General features: G+C 43.3%; 1 protein-coding gene across 3 annotated transcripts in view; it reads left to right on the top strand.

Annotated features, from left to right (window-relative positions):
* The window catches only part of LOC137375792 (dihydropyrimidinase-related protein 3-like), a 215,846-nt gene extending 211,426 nt beyond the window's left edge, over positions 1-4,420 (top strand). For all 3 annotated transcript variants that reach the window (XM_068043255.1, XM_068043254.1, XM_068043256.1), the window contains one exon: positions 720-4,420. In XM_068043255.1, the coding sequence (XP_067899356.1) occupies positions 720-808 (89 nt within the window). In that variant the 3' untranslated portion in view covers positions 809-4,420. The remainder of the gene's footprint in view (positions 1-719) is intronic.
* The last annotated feature ends 16,206 nt before the right edge of the window (positions 4,421-20,626 follow it).

Raw genomic sequence — 20,626 nt, 5'->3', positions numbered from 1 at the left:
TACAGTAGATGCAGGAAATGTGAGGGGAGTTCAGCAAACGGATGAAGTTAGAAGCAACCACATTAGTAAGAGCTTACCCTTTCTCCAATTCTTTCTCTCATGCTGCAAACTGAGGGAAGCCACGTGATCAATTATCAAGTCTCTGCCTGTGCTGCTGTCAAATACTCAAGAATGGCCTGCCTTCACTTTTGTTAAGTAGCTCCAGTTGGTTGCTCAGCAACCTTGTTTAGTGTTTAGAGACAGACTAGTCTTCTAAGTGCAGAAGAATAGTGAGTGAGGTAGGGAGGGGTGGTGGGGACGCAGGTAAGATGGAGGAAGAAAGAAAAATAACTCCTGGCTAACTGTAGGAGAATGCCAAAGGCAATAGGGATTAAGAAAGAACAGGGGAGCCATCACATTAAAAAGCCTTTGCTGCCTTGAAGTGCCAAGACCATTGGACCAGTTCACTAGCACTAATTGACCGAATAGCTGCTGCAAAATTGGGACATAAATCTTGTGTGTGCTGTCTATAGTTTAACAAGTCACGTAGAGAGGGCATGGCTGAGTAAGACTCGTCACTGGCTTGACACAAACCTGACTGACCACCTTACCAAGGACAAACAACTGGCATTTGTTTAGTAGAGGGGGGTGGTGCTCGGAACTTTGGGGGGGGAATGGGATTGTTAGTCTCCTGTGGGGCCGCTTTGCTTCATGCCCATTCCGACCTTCTCATCTTACAGGTGCTCAGGTGGACGATGGCCCTCGTCGCAGTGGTCATCGCATCGTCGCGCCTCCTGGCGGTCGCTCAAACATCACCTCGCTCAGTTGAAGCTCGCGACGGGAAAGGAGAGAGAGAGGGGGAGAAGAAAGAAATTGTGCTGTAATGATGACGTATTGCAAAAAAAAGCAAAAAGATAATTGTGTTTGTCCTACAAAAAAAAATAAATGGTTACTTTGGATTGAATATAAACAGTGCCTCAAGCCTTATTGATGAGAAATGCTACTTTGCCATCGCTTTAATTAAGAATGTCTTGTTTTCATTTATTTAGCCTTAAGCTGTCACGGGTTACAAGTTAATAGTAAGGATGCAAAGATTACAGTTTTCTATTAATTTATTTTTACAACATCACTCCACCCCCTCTCCAATAGTCCCTGCTTTGTGTCACTAGGCTGCCAGTCAAGAAAGAAATTTTCACCTTGTTTTCATTTCTGCAATTTAACACGCTTCAGGCTCTTGTGTGATTTTAAAGCTCATGTATTGCACGTAATTCAAGTTTTGTGAGCCTTCTGTTTAAGTGTAGTGGCAATTTGGGGGGAAATTACCATGGTTTACACTGTTTAATGTTTCTCACTCAAATTCAGTTTGAAATTTTGACTCTTACTTAATTGGAAAGTATCAAATTTAATCATGCCTGTTGAAGTACTTCAGTTTTTTGGTCTGTATTTTGTAAGCAAGTATTCACTAGGTGTGACTATCCCTCGTAAAATGTGTCAGGCAAATCATTTTTTTTTTGACTCCGGAAAAATTGACTTTGCTTTAAATTGCATCGGATACAACTTTATGCCACTTCTGCAGGTTGTCATGCCATTGTGTGACTCTGTTTGCTCTTCTTAAGAGATAAAGTTTCCGGAACACTTCTTTTGAAGGCAATTGCCCCCAATGCCACCCCCTCCCCCCACAATAATTAAGACTGCAATCAGGCCACTTCTTTTCTTCTGCTTGAAAGGTCATGTGATATTAGGAATTAGTGAAGTTGCCTCAGGCTAAATCACCATAACTAATGCCTGTTAGCGTCCTCTCAGTCTGCTGCGAGTGCCCTCTAGGTCAGAGGTTTCTGGCCGACGATGTTTTTTTATTTATTTGATCTTGGGATGTGAGCATCACAGGCAAGACCAGCATTAATTGCCCATCCTTAACTGCCCTTGAGAAGGTGGTGGTGAGCGACTAGGCCCTGCAAAGCCTGCAAGAAGCAGTCATTCTATCTGAAATGAGGAAGGAAGGTGGTTCATACTAGCACTTAACTCCTTCCATTGACTTAAGATAGCACCATTTTTACAAACGTTACTTTTTTCAATTGATTGAACCTGAAGTACACATTATATTTGGCTGCAGGGATAAAGGAAATGAAAAAAAAAGATTTATCAGTTGGAATCTAGATGGAAGTCAATGGCAATCAGAAAGATTTCATTAACTAATGTTGTTTTGCCGGTGAAGGGGTTGATTTGAGATTCACTCGTTGATACTGCTAATGGAGGTTTGTGATGATGTCCGCCAAACTACTCAAGTTTACTCCATTTTATCAGCTCATAAACCATGCAGGTTAGAAGGCTCCAAGTTAAATCTTCAGTTTCTGCTGAGTTAATTTGCCTCGGTGATGAAGAAACTGTGTACATCTAATATGCTGTGCATCCTTGAATTAGGAACGAGAATAATCCAGGCTCCCTATACCTAATTGCTATCAAGTGATTCCAGCTGGCTAATATGTGGCAGTCAACAGTGGGTGAGATCAGGATTGGATTTGACTATGAGGTCTTGCATGGTTGAATGGTCTGCCAGCCCTCTCTGTTTCGATTGATGTAGAAAGTCCAGCCATTACCTTTTGGAGAGGAGGGGGACAGAATTGTAAAAAGAAATTCAATCAATTCACAGGCTGATCTCCCAACTTCCCAGTTTGCCCTAAACAAAGTTGTAATTTTTCTTCATAATTTTCTTTGCTAACCTCAAATACTCTGTAATCGATGCATCCTTTTAAAGAACAATAGTCTTGATGTGTATTCATGTTAAACCTTGTGCATGATGCTGAATCTTTTAGGAATTGGCTCGTCAAGTCATACATTGCATTACTTCAGAGACCTAAAGTGCTTTCACACTTTTTGTTTTGCTGCTTGCCTGTATGTGTGTATATGCACACACACGCACATACTACCTCTCAACACCACCTTACTTAGAAACTAACCATGAGGTATTACATCAATGTGTTAGTATTACCATGATCCTCTCCTTAGCAAGTACTCTGTGTTCTATTTTTAATGAATATATTTTAAAGAGCCTTAATACAATACAAAAGCAGCATAATTTTTTTTGAATGCTCCTGGATTATTTCCTCTAACCAGCAATGTGTTAATGGAATGTTTAGCAATGATATGACTGGGGGGGGCCCTCAAACAATTGTTTCCGATACTTCATGTTTGTTGGGGTGTAAGCTGTATAGTCAAACTTATAGCCAGCTTCAATTATAGACATTTGCAATAAACCCTGTAAAAAGCAACTTCCTGCCCAAACACCTGGGGGTGTTGTTGTTAAGAAAATAACATGCCCCTTTCCACCCACAAACACCTCTTCTACTGTAAATGATGGGCATGGCAGAATAGCACCTTGACAAAATGATTAATGTACTCCTTTCATCAGATCACAAGGAAAGCATAGACATGAGAGAACTCACTCCTCCCACAAACTGTGACTTGTAGGATTTGCTGAGGGAAAAGCCCTGTTAAAATATTTCCCTGACCAAAGCCTCTGTCTCCCCCACCTCCCAAGAATAGTTGAGCAAAGCTCCACAGTATCCATCTGCAATGAGGCCTTCCATTTATTTAAGCCTATTTTTCTCAGGTAGAATTTCCCAAGATCTAGGATATATTAGGAGTGACATTTATTCAAAATGAGTGAGGCTTACAATCCAAGTAACGCACAGGGACCTGCATCTTATTTTTAAAGAAAAGGATAGATCAAAATTGGTCACCTTTTTAAATCAAAACTAGTTAGCCTCGGTAGGTTACAGTCCCAGTACCACAAAAGCGATCATGTTTCATGCAGCGTTTGATGACCTTTGCTTGGAGTTAAATGTAGTTGTCCTGCTCTTTTCTCAGACTGGCTTTTTGTGGACAGGGAGAAGGAACACAACTAATAGTATGAAACAAATAAACAGGACAAGTTGGGAAAAAAAAATAATTTGGACTTGAGGCCTCAAAATGGCTGCCATCTGTCCACCATTTTATCTCATTATTGAGGCTCAATAATAACTGACCCTTCGTCAGATATTTAATTGATATGACAACTGATAAAGGGCTTTCTTCTCTATTGATGTGTTGGAGTGTTTTGTTTCACATGCAGCTTACTGACAGCCGATAATGCAGCAAAGGACTCCTGAATTATGAGAGGTGTTTGACTCTGTGTTCCAGGATGTACTGGGTGTGTTGCTCACATTGATTCAATGCAGATTTTAAAAAAACACTAACATCTCCTGTTGTTAATGAGGTTTGAACAGCTGACAATTTTTAATTACCATTTTTCTCAAAAACAAAGCCTGTGAGTTATGAAGGTGTAAGGACAACATTACCAATGTGATTGATGTTTAGCAATTGTTTCTTGTATTTAATTATGTTTGTATCTACAGTACATGTCTTGGACTAATAAATTTATGCAAATATGGCTTCCCAAGGAGACACTGTGTTGCATTTATCATTTTCTTCTCGCCTGTGTGTCAGTTTGTGGTCATGATTTCCCTGTTGGACTGAACAGCAGTCATAGAGAGATACAGCACTGAAACAGGCCCTTCGGCCCACCGAGTCTGTGCCGACCATCAACCACCCATTTTATACTAATCCTACACTAATCCCATATTCCCTACCACATCCCCACCTTCCCGCAATTCTCCTACCACCTACCTACACCAGGGGCAATTTACAATGGCCAATTTACCTATCAACCTGCAGGTCTTTGGCTGTGGGAGGAAACCGGAGCACTCAGCACAAACCCACACAGTCACAGGGAGAACTTGCAAACTCCACACAGGCAGTACGCAGAACCTAACCCAGGTCGCTGGAGCTGTGAGGCTGCGGTGCTAACCTTTGTGCCGCTCAGTCAGTGGGCACTTTGCCTATTTTACCAGTTTAAAGGGGCTGAAATATTTCTGTGTAAACTAAAATTAAGTGAGGAGGGAGGGAACATTTTTTATGGTGTTTAAAATCAGCTGTAGGGCATTTGTTAAGCCAACAAACAGAAGTCACTGTGCTGATCCAACACAAAGGGTTAAAGATTTACGACTATTCATTTCCATTCTGGGCTTGCATTTAGCAGGCAGGGTACTTGCTTCTTGTAAGTCTGGATTTGTGTGCTCTTTTCAAACACAATTGTTGGAATTCCCAAGGTCTCTCTAGTTTCCACCCCCTCAAAAATAGCCTCAGCTCTCTTACATAAAATGGCATCTTAAGGTCATGTGACTAGCCTTTTGCCAGCAATGGTGTTCAGTCACCACCCAGTGGACTAACAGAGAAATGAAATTTAATAAAATATACTTAAAACTTTATCTATGAACACTGAAAAGTTAGTTCCACTCTCAATCATTTGGTGATGATGTCCATAGAAATTGATAAAAACCAATTTATCAAAATATAAATAATTTTACTTGTCTCTGCTCCCCCTGTCATCCCATTTTCTCTTGTATTTACTTTAATGTTTTCTAACTAATATTTTTAAGCTTGAGAAAATGCGCATACCTTGTGTTTCTCAACCTCTCTGCTGACACCATTTAGTTTACATGAAGTTTAGTAAGAAGTGTGTTGGAGATGATGACAGGATTGAGTTTGACGGTGGGGTTTTACATGCTTGAATAGGTTGATGACACACACAATGAGCTGGATTTTGTTCTCAGCCCGACATCGGGTTTTGTGGCTGGGGGGTGGCTGGAGAATTGGAGCGGCAGTGGTTGCCAAGGAACCCGACGCCAGAATTGCCGGGTCTGATCTTCCAGGCAGTGGGGAAGCTCCGCTCTGCGACGGGACCCTAGTTAGAATATTTTAAAAACCTCTCTACATGCATTACCGGGTCATCTGCCGTGATCTTCCCGTCCATTTCCGATCTTCAGAATGATGTGCAACACTCACGTGCCTTCGCTTTCCTGTCCAGGAGAAGCAGGCCCCACAGAGGAGGGGAAGGGGTCAATTCAGCATTTTGAGTGTAGATTGGGGGAGGGGATAACTCTGCATTATTTTGTGGATAGGGGGACGAGGGCAACTCTGCATTTTGCAGGGCTGGCAGCCTTTTAAAAACGGTGCCAGCACCTGCTCACGAATCAGGTGATGCCGCATCACTGAAGCAACCCCTGCTATGTGATTGGAGGGGACGCCCACCATTAATATGTAAAGTGGCTGCCTGCCGCGTAATCAAAGCGGCATGGGTCCCGTGGGGGATGGCTGCCATGTTCCATGCCTGCCGCCACTCCTGACAGCAGACTGCAAAATCCAGTCCACGGTGTTGGTTGATGCATGAAGATTCCTTTCTTGGTTTAGGTAGTTAAGGATTGCTGCCACCCAAGGACCTGACACGAATCAGCTCCTTCAGAGTGGGAGAACATTGCTAAAATTATATTGGTCACTGAATTTATAATTGGAACAGATGTAGGCCATTCATCCCCTCGCAGTCTCCTATATTACAATAGTAAGAACACTTCAAAAGTATTTCATTGGCTGCAAAGCACTTTCGAATGATCTGAGGTCATGGAAGCTGCTATATAAATGCAAGTTCTTTTCAATTAGATTATGGCTAGTCTGTATCTTAACTCCATTTACGTGCCTTACTTCAGCCATTATACCTTTTCCTAGCAAAAATTGGAGTTTTTGCAATCACTTTAAAGTTCTGCTTGGCTCAAAAAATAAATGTTGAATGTTTCTCACTGTTATGTGAAATTATCCCCAAATGATTTAGGATCATATTGTTCAAGCATATGTATATATGTATATCCATAATACTCAATTAACCATTGTTGCACCACAGTCCAAACACACATTGTATCATTCCGCCACATGTGAAGAGGTGTGTAAAATAAAAGAGATGCAAGCTCCAGTATCTGTTAAAAAGTATGATTTTTTTGGCGCTCTGGGAACTTCAAGATATAAAATAGTAGCATCATGGTGTTTGTATATAGAACTCATACCCTTTTAACAATGTAATTTCTGAGTTTGTGAAAAACAAAAGATGGCTTCTGTAACAGCAATGAACGCGCATTTCTAGCCTATGATGAATTGGGAGGCCAAAGATGTCGTGGAGGCATTCGAAAAGTTATACCAAAAATGCAAATTGACATTCAGTAGTTTTCTGAAAGGCACTCGTGAAGAGCAAAGGGTCAGTTACATCCTTTTGTGGACAGGAGAGAAAGGATTAAATCTTTTCAGTAGCTGGGAAATGAGAGGACAACAGTAAAAACCCAGGCAAAATTTTTGGGAAATTCAGCACACATCTTTAATCAAAGTCAAACCATCGATCCACTGTTATGAATTTCAGAACCGGAGATAGAGACAAGGTGAGCCTATTGCCAATTTCTTAATGAGATTGAGAAACATACCCAGCAAGTGTAAATTCAAGGACATGGATAAAAGGTTGGTTGATCAGCTCATTTGGGGCTCTGCACACCCTGATGTACAGAAAGCTCTAATTCGAAAGGACAAGCTTACAGTATCACAGGCTGTAGACACTGCCAGAGCACATGAAGCCATAAGTAGACAGATGAAGATGCTGATTACCCAAACAGGAGAATGATGTGCAAGAGATATGGATGACGACGAGTTCACAGACAGAAGAAATGTCCCGCTTATGGATCAAACTGCAGAGCTTGCAGAAAAGATGTGCAGGACAAAGAAAGTAAATGCTAAAGGAATTACCAGGTCAAATGAGATAACTGATAAAGAAAGAGAAAATAGAATATGAAAATAAACTAGCAAGAAACATAAAAATGGACTGTATAAGCTTCTATAGGTATGGAGAAAGGAAAAGTTTCGCAAAGACAAATATGGGCCCACTACAGGCAGAGACAGGGCAATTTCTAATGGGGAATAATGAAATGGCAGAGAAACTAAACAAATACTTTGTGTCTGTCTTCACAGAGGAAGATACATAAAACCAAGGGACTAGTGAGAATGAGGAACGGAAAGAAATTAGTTTTAGTAAAAAAATAGTACGAGAGAAATTAATGGAACTGAAAGTGATAAATCCCCTGGACCTGAAGATCTACATCTCGGAGTGTTGAAAGAGGTGGCTGTAGAGAGAGTGGATGCATTGGTGATCATCTTCCAAAATGTTATAGATTCTGGAACGGTTCCTGCAGGTTGGAAAGTAGCAAATGTAACCCCATTAGTTAAGAAAGGAGCGAGAAAGAAAACAGGGAGCTACAGACCTGTTAGTTTGATATCAGTAGTAGGGGAAATGCTAGAATCTGTTAGGAAGGATGTGATAACTGAACACTTCGAAAATAATGGTAGGATTGGACAGAGTCGTCATAAATTTATGAAAGGGAAATCATGTAAAAGAAACCAAAACATCCATACCCTGGAAGATGATGAGGAATTTGAGGATGCAATAGAAATAGGAAGCATTGACCGACAAGAAATGTCTGGATGCAAAAGTTCCCAGAGAAAAGACATTTACACAGTCATACAGCTCAGGAAGAAGGTGAGAGGTAAGACCACAATTATAAGTCTGAAGCTTGATACTGGAGCACAGAGTAACAACATCCTGCTCAGAATATACCAGAAGATCTTTCCTGAAAAGTTGAAAGAGAATGGTTACTCAAAGAAAGATGCTCAGAAACTGAGTGATGTCATGCTGAAAGCATATGGTGGAACTGAGATTCGACAGCTGGGACCAACCCAAATCAGAGGGATGCACAAAGGAAAAAAAGTTAACCGTACGTTCTATTTCACTGAAACTGTCCAGCTTTCCTAGGGTTGAGCAGTTGTGAAGAGCTGTAGCTGATCTCGGTAAACCATGAAATGAAGGAGGCATCAATGAATGTTCAAGGTAGCACACCCATTGAAAAGTGCCCTCCAAACTAAAGAAAGGAAAATCTGGTCCAAAAGTATCCAGAGTGTTTTGATCAGACGGTTGGATGCGTTGAAGACTTTGAGTACAGGAACATAGGAAATAGGAGCAGGAATAGGCCATTCGCCCCATGAGCCTGCTCCACCATTCAACTAGATCATGGCTGACCTTCTACCTCAATGTCTTTTTCCCACACTATCCCCATATTCCTTGTTATCTTTAAAATCTAGAAATCTGTTGATCTCTGTCTCAAATATACTCAATGACTGAGCCTCCACAGCCCTCTGGGTTTGAGAATTCCAAAGATTCACCACCCTCTGAGTGAAGAAATTCCTCCTCACCTCAGCCCTAAATGGCCTGCCCCTTATCCTGAGACTGTGTCCCCTGGTTCTAGACACCCCCAGCTAGGGGAAACATCCTTTCTTCATCTGCTCTATTGAGCCCTGTAAGAATTTTATATGCTTCAATGAGATCACCTCTCATTCTTCTAAACTCTAGAGAATATAGGCCCAGTCTCCTCAACCTCTCCTAATAACACAATCCCATCATTCCAGGGATCAGTCTGGTGAACCTTTGTTGCACTCCCTCTATGGCAAATATATCCTTCTTTAGGTAAGGAGATCAAAACAATACCCCAGGTGCCGTCTCACCAAGGGCTCTATAGAATTGTAGTAAGACTTCTTTACTCCTGTACGCAAATCCTCTTGCAATAAAGGCTAACATACCATTTCTCTTCCTAATTGCTTGCTGCACCTGCACGTTAGCTTTCAGTGACTTATGAACAAAGACACCCAGGTCCCTTTGGACATCAACACTTCCCAATCTCTCACCATTTAAGAAATACTCTGCATGTCTGTTTTTCCTACCAAACTGGATTGCTTCATATTTTTCCACGTTATTTTCCATCTGTCATGTTCTTGCCCACTCACATAGCCTGTCTAAATCCCCTTGAAGCCTCTTTGCATCCTCCTCACAACTCACATTCCCACCTAGTTTTGTGTCATCAGCAAAATTGGAAATATTACATTTGGTCCCCACATCCAAATCATTGATATAGATTGTGAATAGCTGGGACCCAAGCACTGATCCCTGTGGTACCCAACTAGTCACAGCCTGCCAACTTGAGAATGACCCGTTTATTCCTACTCTCTGGTTTCTGTCCGTTAATTAAGTTTGTCAAACATGATTTCCCTTTCATAAATCTATGTTGACTGCCCAATCCTGCTATTATTCTCTAAGTGTCCAATTATCACATCCTTTCTAATAGATTCTAGCATTTTTCCTGCTACTGATGTCAGGGTAAAAGGTCTGTAGTTTCCCATTTTCTCTCCCCCTCCATTCTTAAATAGTGGGGTTATGTGTTTAGTTTAGAGATACAGCACTGAAACAGGCCCTTCAGCCCACCGAGTCTGTGCTGACCATTAACCACCCATTTATACTAATCCTACATTCCTACCACATCCCCACGTGTCCCTATATTTCCCTACCACCTACCTATACTAGGGGCAATTTATAATGGCCAATTTACCTACCAACCTGCAAGTCTTTTGGCTTGTGGGAGGAAACCGTAGCACCCGGAGAAAACCCACGCAGACACAGGGAGAACTTGCAAACTCCGCACAGGCAGTACCCGGAATTGAACCCAGGTCGCTGGAGCTGTGAGGCTGCGGTGCTAACCACTGCGCCACTGTGCCGCCCTATATTTGTATCACATCACCATTGACCCAGAGAAGAAACCAGTGATTCGTCTCCCATTGGTAAATTACCATTCGAGCTAAAAGGAAAGCTTGAAAGAGACCTCAAAGAGATGGAAGAAAATTAAGTGATTGCCAGAATCACAGAGCCTACAGATTGGGTAAATTCTATCGTAGTGAGAGAGAAGCCAAATGGATGGCTACGACTTTGCCTGGATCCCAAAGATCTTAATCAAGCAATAAAGAGGAATCACAACTTTTCTCCAACATTGGAAGAGATCACGCCAGCACTGGTAGGTGCAAAGGTTTTCAGCAAGCTTGATGCCAGAAATGGCTACTAGAACATGAATCTTGATGAGAAATCATCGCTGTTGGCAACATGCAACACATCTTTTGGACAGTACAAATTCTTGCCTTTTGGCCTTAAAGTGAGCCAGGATGTGTTCCAGTAGAAAATAGATGAGACATACAGGAGATGCAAAGTAGCAATCAACATAGCTGATGATATACAGATCAATGGCATAGATGCTTGTTGGTGCAGCCATAGTTCCAAAGGACCATAGGCATTTCTCCCATTAGAAAGAGACAGTTAGTGATGTATAGCTTGAGAGTCACCACTCCACAAGTGTGGGGTAAGGTGAGGAGGCAGGCCTCCATGAACTACCACAGCTGGTGTGGGAATTGAAACCACGTGGTTAGCATCTTTTTGCATCCCATGCTATCCGTCTAGCTAACTGAGCTAACCGACCCCCCAATGGTGTAGATGAGAAAGACTATAATTACCACTTTCATGAAGCCATTGGGAGAACCAGGAAAGCTGGGATTAAGCTAAATGCAGCCAAATACATTGCAAATGTGACAGAATGCCAGTTCTTTGAACTGGTGTGCACACCTGATGGAGTCAAGCTGAGTCCTGAAAAAGTCTCAGCTATCTCTGAGATGGAAGGTCTGAGAGACAAGAAAGAGCTGAGAAGTTTTCTTGGCTTGATCCAGTAGATGAGCTCTTTCATACCTCACATGTCACAGCACACAGCAAACCTATGAGAGCTAAGAGATATTGAGTACCAATGGTCAGAGACACATGGGAGGAGTTTCGGTAAACTCAAAGACGTAATATGCAAGGAGACAAGTCTGTCATACTTCAACCAAGTGAAACCTGTCACTCTGCAAGTAGATGCTTCCACGAAAGCACTGGGAGCGACCCTGGTACAAGTAGGAAAGCTGATCGCTTTAGCTGAAAGATCTAGGTATAAAGATACATCACCTAGTGACATGACACCACCAAAATTGAGTTAAATCAGAGATGAGATCAATGAAGATGGAGAGTTACAGGTGCTCTCTCAGCAAGTGATTCAGGGATGGTCGGAAAAGATGCAACAAACACACCAGTGATACAGCAGTATTGGTCAATCAGAGATGACATCTGACTAGAAGACAGTGTTCTCCTGGCCGGATCCAGAATCATCGTACCCAAAGCGATGTAGAGAGAACTTCTGCAGAAGATACAAAAAGGCCACATGGGAATGGAGCCAGATCCAGAAGCTTAGAGCCAGATCAGTTGTGTACTGGATAGGCATTTACAAAGACACTGAAAAAATGGTCTACATGCAGCGTATGCCAGAACTGTGGAAATACACAGCCGAAAGAGATGATGGTTATTGAGGTACCACCTAGAACATGGCACACTGTGGGAGCCGACTTATTGACGCACAAACAAGAATAATATCTGATCATAGCAGACTATTATGCAAAGTTCACATTCATCAGAAAGATAAAATATTTGAGAGCTACAACAATCACCACAGCAGTACGAGTCCTGTTTGCTGAACAAGGGATTCCAGAAAGGATGATATGTAATAATGGAACCCATTTCATCTTCAGAGAGTTTAAGGAGTTTGCTGAACAGTGAGGATTCAACATCACTACCTCATCACCACATTACCCAAGGGGTCACGGTTTTGTAGAAAGACACATCCAGACGGTCAAGAGGGCCCTCATAAAATGCTGAGAGACAAAGGAAGACCCAAACCTTATTGTCTTATTGTTACTCCAAACTACACTTCTAAAGGCTGACATGAAATCATCTTTCTTTCTCAATCTTTCATGGGATGTGGGTGTTGCTGGCTAGACCAGCATTTATTGGCCAGCATTTATTGCCCATCCCTAATTGCCCTTGAGAAGGTGGTGGTGAGCTGCCTTCTTGAACCGCTGCAGTCCTTGGGGTGTCAGTACACCCACAGCGCTGTTAAGAAGGGAGTTCCAGGATTTTGACCCAGCGACAGTGAAGGGAGCAGCAATATAGTACCAAGCCAGGATGATGTGTGGCTTGGAGGGGAACTTGCAGGTGGGGGTGTTCTCATATATCTACTGCCTTTGTCCTTCTAGGTGATAGAAGTCGTGAGTTTGGAAGGTGCTGTCGAAGGAGCCTTGGTGAATTGCTGCAGTGCATCTTGTAGATGGTACGCACTGCTGACACGGTGCGTCGGTGGTGGAGGGAGTGAATGTTGAAGGTGGTAGATGGGTGCCAATCAAGTGGGCTGTTTTTCCCTGGATGATGTCGAGTTTCATGCGTGTTGTTGGAGCTGTACCCATCCAGGCAAGTGGAGAGTATTCCATCACACTCCTGACTTGTGCCTTGTAGATAGTGGACAGGCACTGGAGAGTCAGGAGGTGAGTTACTCATTGCAGAATTCCCAGCCTCTGACCTGCTCTTGTAGCCGCAGTATTTTTGTGGTGGTCCAGTTCAATTTCTGGTCAATTGTAACCCTCAGAATAATGATAGTGGAGGATTCAGCGATGGTCATGCCATTGAACATCAAGGGCAGATGGTTAGATTGTCTCTTGTTGGAGATTGTTATTGCCTGGCCCTTGTGTGGTGCGAATGTTACCTGCAGAGCTACCGAATGGCAGAAAATACATGACGACTCTACCAAGCAAGATACATCCTTCAAATGACCATGAGGCAGTAAGACGACAAATTACTGATGCACATGAAGGTGGAAGGAAGTCAGCATTTCAACAAAACATGCCAAATCATTGCCTGAATTGTTGAGCGGACAAACTGTGAATGTACAGGATCCAATGCAGAAAACCTGGAACCCAGCAAAAGTTGTTGTTGAAGCTGAGATTCCAAAATCATACATCATTGAGACTGAAATGGTAAGCAGATGAGAAGGAACAAAGTCCATATTCGGCCTTCACCAAAACTGGTAAAACAGAGAAGGTCATCAGCAATGTCACCAACAAATGACACAACATCACCAACAAGAGGTGCAACATCACCAACATCAAGCACAACTTCTAGAACACCAGTAGCAACACATACAACACTGTCAGTACAGAGCACCAACTCATCATAGACAGGGATGGCGACAACCAAATCCACGAGATGGAGGCACAACATCTTATCACCAGAACAATACTGTGAATAATGATTTGAAAGAAAATCAGCCACAGAAGAGTTTTAAGGCATTCAGAATTAGATATTTAATTGTAAAAGTTGTTGGTAAATTTACTTTAGTAACCAGAGAAGAAAAAAAAGTAACGTTTGGAAAAGAATTATGCTGATAGTGAAAGGCATTACAATTTCTTTTTAAAGAACGACAGATGTTATATTGTTATTTTGTCCGAAAATGATTTAGGATCTGTATTGTTCTGGGAACCACAAGGCATAACACTCACTTACTTTGACAGCACAGCCAGACGCTGGAATATAATTTATATTTAACACTGAAACACTCTCCCAGCTTGGTTCAGTTACCCTTTCCATGACTTTTGCTTGGACCAGTGGCATTAAAAGTCTTGTTTTTTGAAAAATGTGGTAGTGGTGGGGTAGAGCAGTCAGCCAGGATCCCCACACTAAAGAGTGGAAAGTTGGTTATCCAGCGACCCCTGCTGGATAGAACACATGCCATGGACCTGCAGAAACCACCAGATCTGGCTCAGTTGTGATGCCCCACCTTGAACAAGAATGGCCTTCTCGGTGTAGCAGCAAAGGGCTGTTACTACCTGTGAAACCCCAACCCAGCATGAGTCAAACCTTTAGGAGAGGAGTGACGAAAAGTGAGAGAATCAAAGGAAGAGAAGATATATCAGTGTAGAGAGATATTAAAAATGACAGAGATTGACTGTGAGCCTAAATAAAATTTCAGAGCTTAAGTATAGTTTTAAACCATCAGTTTTCCCGAAGTTACTGGCACACCATGATTAAATTACCACTCTGGAATGCCATTTGTCTCCATATCATACAGTAACAGCAGATACAGTTCACTGAAAAGCACAGAGGACTGATATGTTAGTTCAATGAGTAATAGAGGATTGATGTGTCTTTTCACTGAGTAATACAGAGGATTGGTATGTCAAGGCAGAGGTTGGATATAAATTGTCTGTCTCGCCAGCTGGAGGAGCTGAACAGTTTCCATAGAAAATTTAGTGTGGGACGCTCGGTAAGTCTCAGAGCAGGGTTGAAAAGTGGATACTAGTCTGCCTTAATTATGAGCTTGTGCTGGGTGCATGGAACAAGAGAGGAGATAATACATATGTGAATGTCATGATAAGATCAGCTCATATGCTTAAACCACAAGTTTTTGAATTGTTCTGAGATACACATGTGATCCGGATGTCTTGTGAATTAGTGACAGCTGCTAACTGTCTGGTCATTCAGTGAATCTGAATCATAAGTGAATCTGTTTGAGCTGACCTACTAAACACAGAAGCATTCCAAGAAGTAACATAAAACATTCAGCAGAACTTATAATTTCTCAGTAAACTGTCAGTTTTCCTTTAAAAAAATCAAATACTGGGGCATTCCTGAATTAATATATTTGATCTTGGAAATCCCACTGGGATTTTCAAAAAGGAAAGCTCTAGGAAAAAAAACATTGAAAGATTCTTGATCTTTTAAAGATAGAAAATAGAAATCCCGCAACAAAGAAAGTGCTAGAAATACTGAGCAGGTCTGGCAGCTTCTGTGGAGAGAGAAACAGTCTTGACATTTCGAGTCAGAAATGACTTCTTCAAACTGAAGGAAGGTAGAAATGGGATGGATTTTAGGCCTTTGAAAATGGGGAGGCGGAGGAAGAACAAAAGGGAAGGTCTGTGATAGGGTAGAAGGTGGGAGAGATTAAATGACAAAGATGTCATGGAATAAAAGTGATTGGTAATAATTGTAGTAAAGGACAAAGCATTTTTCTAGAGAGAGTGTTAATGACAGAATAATGAGCAGCTCTGTCTGAAAGCAAAAACATGAAGTTTAAGACCAGCACATGGCAAGAAAAAAACAATCAAAATGGGGGTCATGGTTTGAAATTGTTGAGCTCAATGTTGAGTCCTGAAGGCTGTAAAATGCCTAATTGAAAGATGAGGTGCTGTTCCTCGAGCTTGCATTGAGCTTTATTGGAACACTGTAGCAGGCCAAGGAGAGAAATGTGGGCATGAGAGCAGGGTGGGTGAATTAAAATGGCAAGCAACTGGAAGCTCGGTGTCATGCTTGCAGACTGAGCAGAGGTGCTCTGCAAAGCGGTCACTCAATCTGAGATTGGTCTCCCCAATGTAGAGGAGACCGCATTGTGACTGTAAATACAGTATACTAACTTGAAAGAAGTACAAGTAAATCGCTACTTCACCTGAAAGGAATGTTTGGGGCCTTGTATGATGAGGAGAGAGCAGGTAAAAGAGCAGGTGTTGCATGGGAAGGGGTTGAGGTGTCGGTGATAATGGAGGAGTGGACCCGGGTGTCGTGGAGGGAATTGTCCCTTCGGAATGATTATAGGGGAGGAGAGGGAAAGAGGTGTTTGGTGGTGACATCACACTGGAGGTTAACGGAAATGACAAATGATGATCCTTTGGGTGTGAAGGCTGGTATGGAGGAAAGTGAGAACAAGGGAAACCCTGTCACACTTCTGAGAGGGAGGGAACGGGGTGATGGCAGAAGTGTAGGAAATGGGTTGGCAACGGTCAAGGGCCCTGTCAACCACATTGCGGGGGAATCCTCGGTTGAGGAAAAAGGAAGACATATCAGAAACGCTGTTGTGGAATGTTGCATCATCAGAACAGATGCAACGGAGACAGAGAAACTGGGAGAATGGAATGGAATCCTTACAGGAGGCAGGGTGTGAGGAAGTGTAATCGAGGTAGCTGTGGGAGTTGGTGGGCTTATAATGAATATTAGTAGACAGCCTATCCCCAGAAATGGAGACAGAGAAGTCGAGGGAGGGAAGGGAAGTGTTGGAGATGGACCTATGAAGGTGAGAGAAGGGTGGAAATTGGAAGCAAAGTTAATGAAGTTTTCCGGTTCGGAGTGAGAACAGGAAACTGCACCGATACAGTCACCAATGTACCAGAAAATGAGTTGGGGAGGAAGCCTTGGTAGGATTGGAACAAGGAATGTTAAACATACTATTACGACCAGGTGAGAAAGAGGTCTAGGGTTCCCTTTCAGCCTTCACCTGGTCTTACTGTAACAGCGCTTAATTTTAAATACACTGTGTTTTGAGCTCCCCCTTAGTGAATCATTGTTCACCACTTTCCAATTGTAAGGCAAAGAAATGAGCACAAACAGGCTTTCTTAGGCTTAAAGAAGAAAAGTGAAATTTATTAAAATTTAAACTTAAACTCTAATTCGGTTAACGCCTATGGATACACGACGTACCCATGCTAGCATGCACGTGATACACACATGCAAATAAGGACAGAAAAGAGCAGAAGAAAAATAAAGTGAAAAAGTTTGAGGCAATCTCAGAAGGGAGTTTGTTACTGTGTTTCAAGCTTGCTGTAGTCCGTGTTTGTAGGTAGATCTTTCTTTTTGCTGGGGCCCAGTATTCTTCTTAAACCTTTTTCACTGTCGGAGACTTTTCTCTCTCGGGGTTCATATGTCTTCAATGGATTCTGAAGCTGGTGAGAGAGATGAGAGCAGACAGGAGGGCTACGACAAGCTAGCCATGAGAGGTCTTTTCAATCCAGGAGCAAACAGCTTTCTGAGTTCAAATTCTCTGTGGCAAGTTCAGAAAAAACCTGCAACAGTCAGTTAGTCATGTGACTAAACTGATCTGACCATGTCTGTTTGTATATTCGGCCATCTTAACAGTCAACCTGGAATGCTAGCTCCTCCACCTTCAACGTCTGATAATAAAAAGTCCATTGTGGATTGAATATATTAGGGAATGGTCTTTTGTCCCTTTTAAACACTGTCTGTAAATGTGCAAATGTCTTTCCAGCCAGGGGCTTGGTAACTCCTTGTAATAGGTCTTCTTTTCTTCTCAGTAACAATTTTAAAATTTAATATCCATGTGGCGAAATATATGTGCCTCATTTTTGGCAGGTCGGGGCCTACATGACAATACCAACAAAATGACAGGCATAACTTGGACCCATGCGGGTACCCTTAGCAATACCTTTTAATTGGAGGAAGTGAATGGAGGTGAAGGAGAAGTTGTTTAATGTGAGAGCAAGTTCAGCAAAGTGGAGGAGGGTGGTGGGACGGATGGGAACTGATTAGGCCTCTGTTCAAGGAAGAAGCAGAAAGCCCTCAGACTGTTCTGGTGGGGGACGGCAGTGTAGAGAGATTAGACATCCATAGTGAAGAAGAGGCAGTTAGGGCCAGGAAACTGGAAATTGTTGAAATGATGCAGGGTATCAGAAGATGTAGGTTGGAAGAAACTGGACAAGGGGAGAAAAAAATAGAGTCAAGATAGGAAGAAACAAGTTTAGTGGGGCAGGAACAGGCTGAAACGATGGGTCTACCAGGACAGTTCAGTTTGTGGATTTTGGGAAGGAGGTAGAAGCGGGCTGTTTGCGGGGTGCAGGTCTATGAGGTGGGAAGCTATGAAGGGAAGATCTCCAGAGGAGATCTGCAAGGTTGAGATTGGTACGCCAGACAACAACAGTACCATCCTTGTCAGTAGGTTTGATAACAATGTTGGTGTTAGACAAAGAAAGTAAGACAGCCGATGTCACGCCGACAATTTTTAATGAAAAGATCGAGTGCAGGTAAGAAGCGAGAGGGAGGAATCCAGGTGGATGGAGAATACTGGAGGCAGGTGAATGGGTCCGCTGCTCGGGGGCGGGGGGAGGGGGAGGACTCCTGCCATGATTTGTACATGTAGATGTCTATGTCTGTGGATCTGATTGTGTTTCTAGCTAAATAATAAGTGCATGTTCACAAGTCTTCTCCAGATCCTCGTCCTTCTCTGGTCAGCAGGGTGGTTCAAGTGAGCCTTGAAAGGGAGGAGGAGAGGCTGACCTCCACAGCTGGGGACTCCCCTCAGGGCACTCTGAGTTAGGACAATGGCTCCTCAGCCTCTCTGCCAGTGACCTCAGCTCCAGTCGCCGCGACAACTGAGGAGCCTCCTGTACCTCTGCAGGAACTCCGCAGCCAGCCGGGGTCCTCCAGGCCTCAGGCACCCAGTAGATATCTGCTAAAGTCATCTCAGGCTAAGGGGCAGCCTGCCTCTATCTCAGCTGCCAGTGCAAGGGTCACACCGCATTGAAGTACACAAAAGTGTATAAAGAAAACATGTAGATGCACTTGGAACTTCAAGGGTGTATTAATTGTGGCCTTTGTATTGTTTTCTGCAATTGGTGTAATAAATAAAGTTCACATTCATTGCTGTAAAATGCTTATTATTTCATGCCTGAATTGTGAGATAACCCTTCACCCTTGCTGCCTTATTGGGCTGTCAGTGTAGACACAGGCCGCATTTGGTAAGCATCTCAGATGTGTCAGAGCATGTGGTGAAGCTGGGTTCTAGGCAAGGAATCGAGATAGAAGGGAGGCGACAGGCAGAAGGCAGTGAGGTGAGTCTTTATTGAGTTAATTTCCAGATGCCATCATAGTGGCAGGGAGGGGGTATTTATGAGGTTGGCTCTCAATGGCCCTGTTCTCCGGTGCAAGGGAATCAATACCCAGTGGTGCCTGCCCAGTATCCTCCCCTACATCCTCCTTGTCGGATAAGGACTGGTGATCAATCATGTCCTCTTCATACAAGGCCTCCCCCTTCTCCAGTGCTAGATTGTGCAGAGCCCAGCAGACCACCACAATATGTGAGACTCTCACTGGTACATACTGCAGGGCTCCACCAGATCGATTCAGGAAACAAAATCTCATCTTCAGCAGCCCAATGGCTGCTCGATGGTGGTTCAGGTGGACCGGTGACAAGTGTTGTACCTCTCATCTGCTGTATTGCGAGGGTTCCTCACAGGTGTCAGTAGCCATGTCTTCAGGGGGTAGCCCTTGTCCCCGAAAATCCATTCCTGAAGGCAAGTGAGGTGACAGAAAAGCGTGGCACTTGGGACTGTCGACGTATGAAGCTTCCTGGGAAGCAGGCACACACCTGCAAAAAATGCTTTTGGTGATCGCAGACCAGTTGAATGTTGATGGACTGAAAGGCCCTCCTGTTGGTAAACGCCACTGGCTGCTCTGTGGAAGCTTTGATGGCTACATGCGTACAATCTATCACATCTTGCACCTGGGGGAATTCAGCGATGGCTCCAAAGCCAATGCCCCTCTCTGTCCGACTGTCAGGGTCAGTCCAATACTGCACATAGTCACCGGCCCTCTTGAACAGGACATTACCACCTCCTTGATGCAGGGTGGGCTGCTGCCTGGGAGACCTCAGTGCCCTCAGTAGATTCCTGGATTGATCCAGACACGTAGAAGTTGAGTGCCACGGTGATCTTCAGGGTCATGGGCATAGACTGACCGCTGAATCCTATAGGTCATAACTTGTCCTGCAGTATTGCACATAAGTTAGTGACGGCCTCCCTGGACAGCCGTAGCCTTTGCTGACACTGCTGCTCGGACATTTGGAGGTAGCTGAATCAAGTCCGGTACACTCTCTGGTGTGGATAGGTCCTTCTTGGCATGGCTAGCTGCTGCCATTCTCCTTTTGGAGCTTCATGATGTGTGCAGCTGCATCCTGGCCCTCCCTCCCTCTGAGCCACAGATGCCGAGCATCGGGGTCCACAAAGACAGGGTGTATGAGACCCATGCCATCTGATCAATAGCCCTCCAGAGTGCTGTCCTTGCAGAGACAAAGTTGCCTTGGCACCTTTCCCTTTGCCATTCCACTTGAGATACACACTAATGCCCCTCAGTGCCCACCCTTGCAGATAGCCTAGCATCTGATATATAGTTCAACGTTCC

This window comes from Heterodontus francisci, chromosome 12 (assembly GCF_036365525.1).
Source record: "Heterodontus francisci isolate sHetFra1 chromosome 12, sHetFra1.hap1, whole genome shotgun sequence".
NCBI classification, from domain to species: domain Eukaryota; kingdom Metazoa; phylum Chordata; class Chondrichthyes; order Heterodontiformes; family Heterodontidae; genus Heterodontus; species Heterodontus francisci.
Note: the sequence above shows the minus strand (reverse complement) of the source record. Positions and strands in the feature narration are given on the sequence as shown.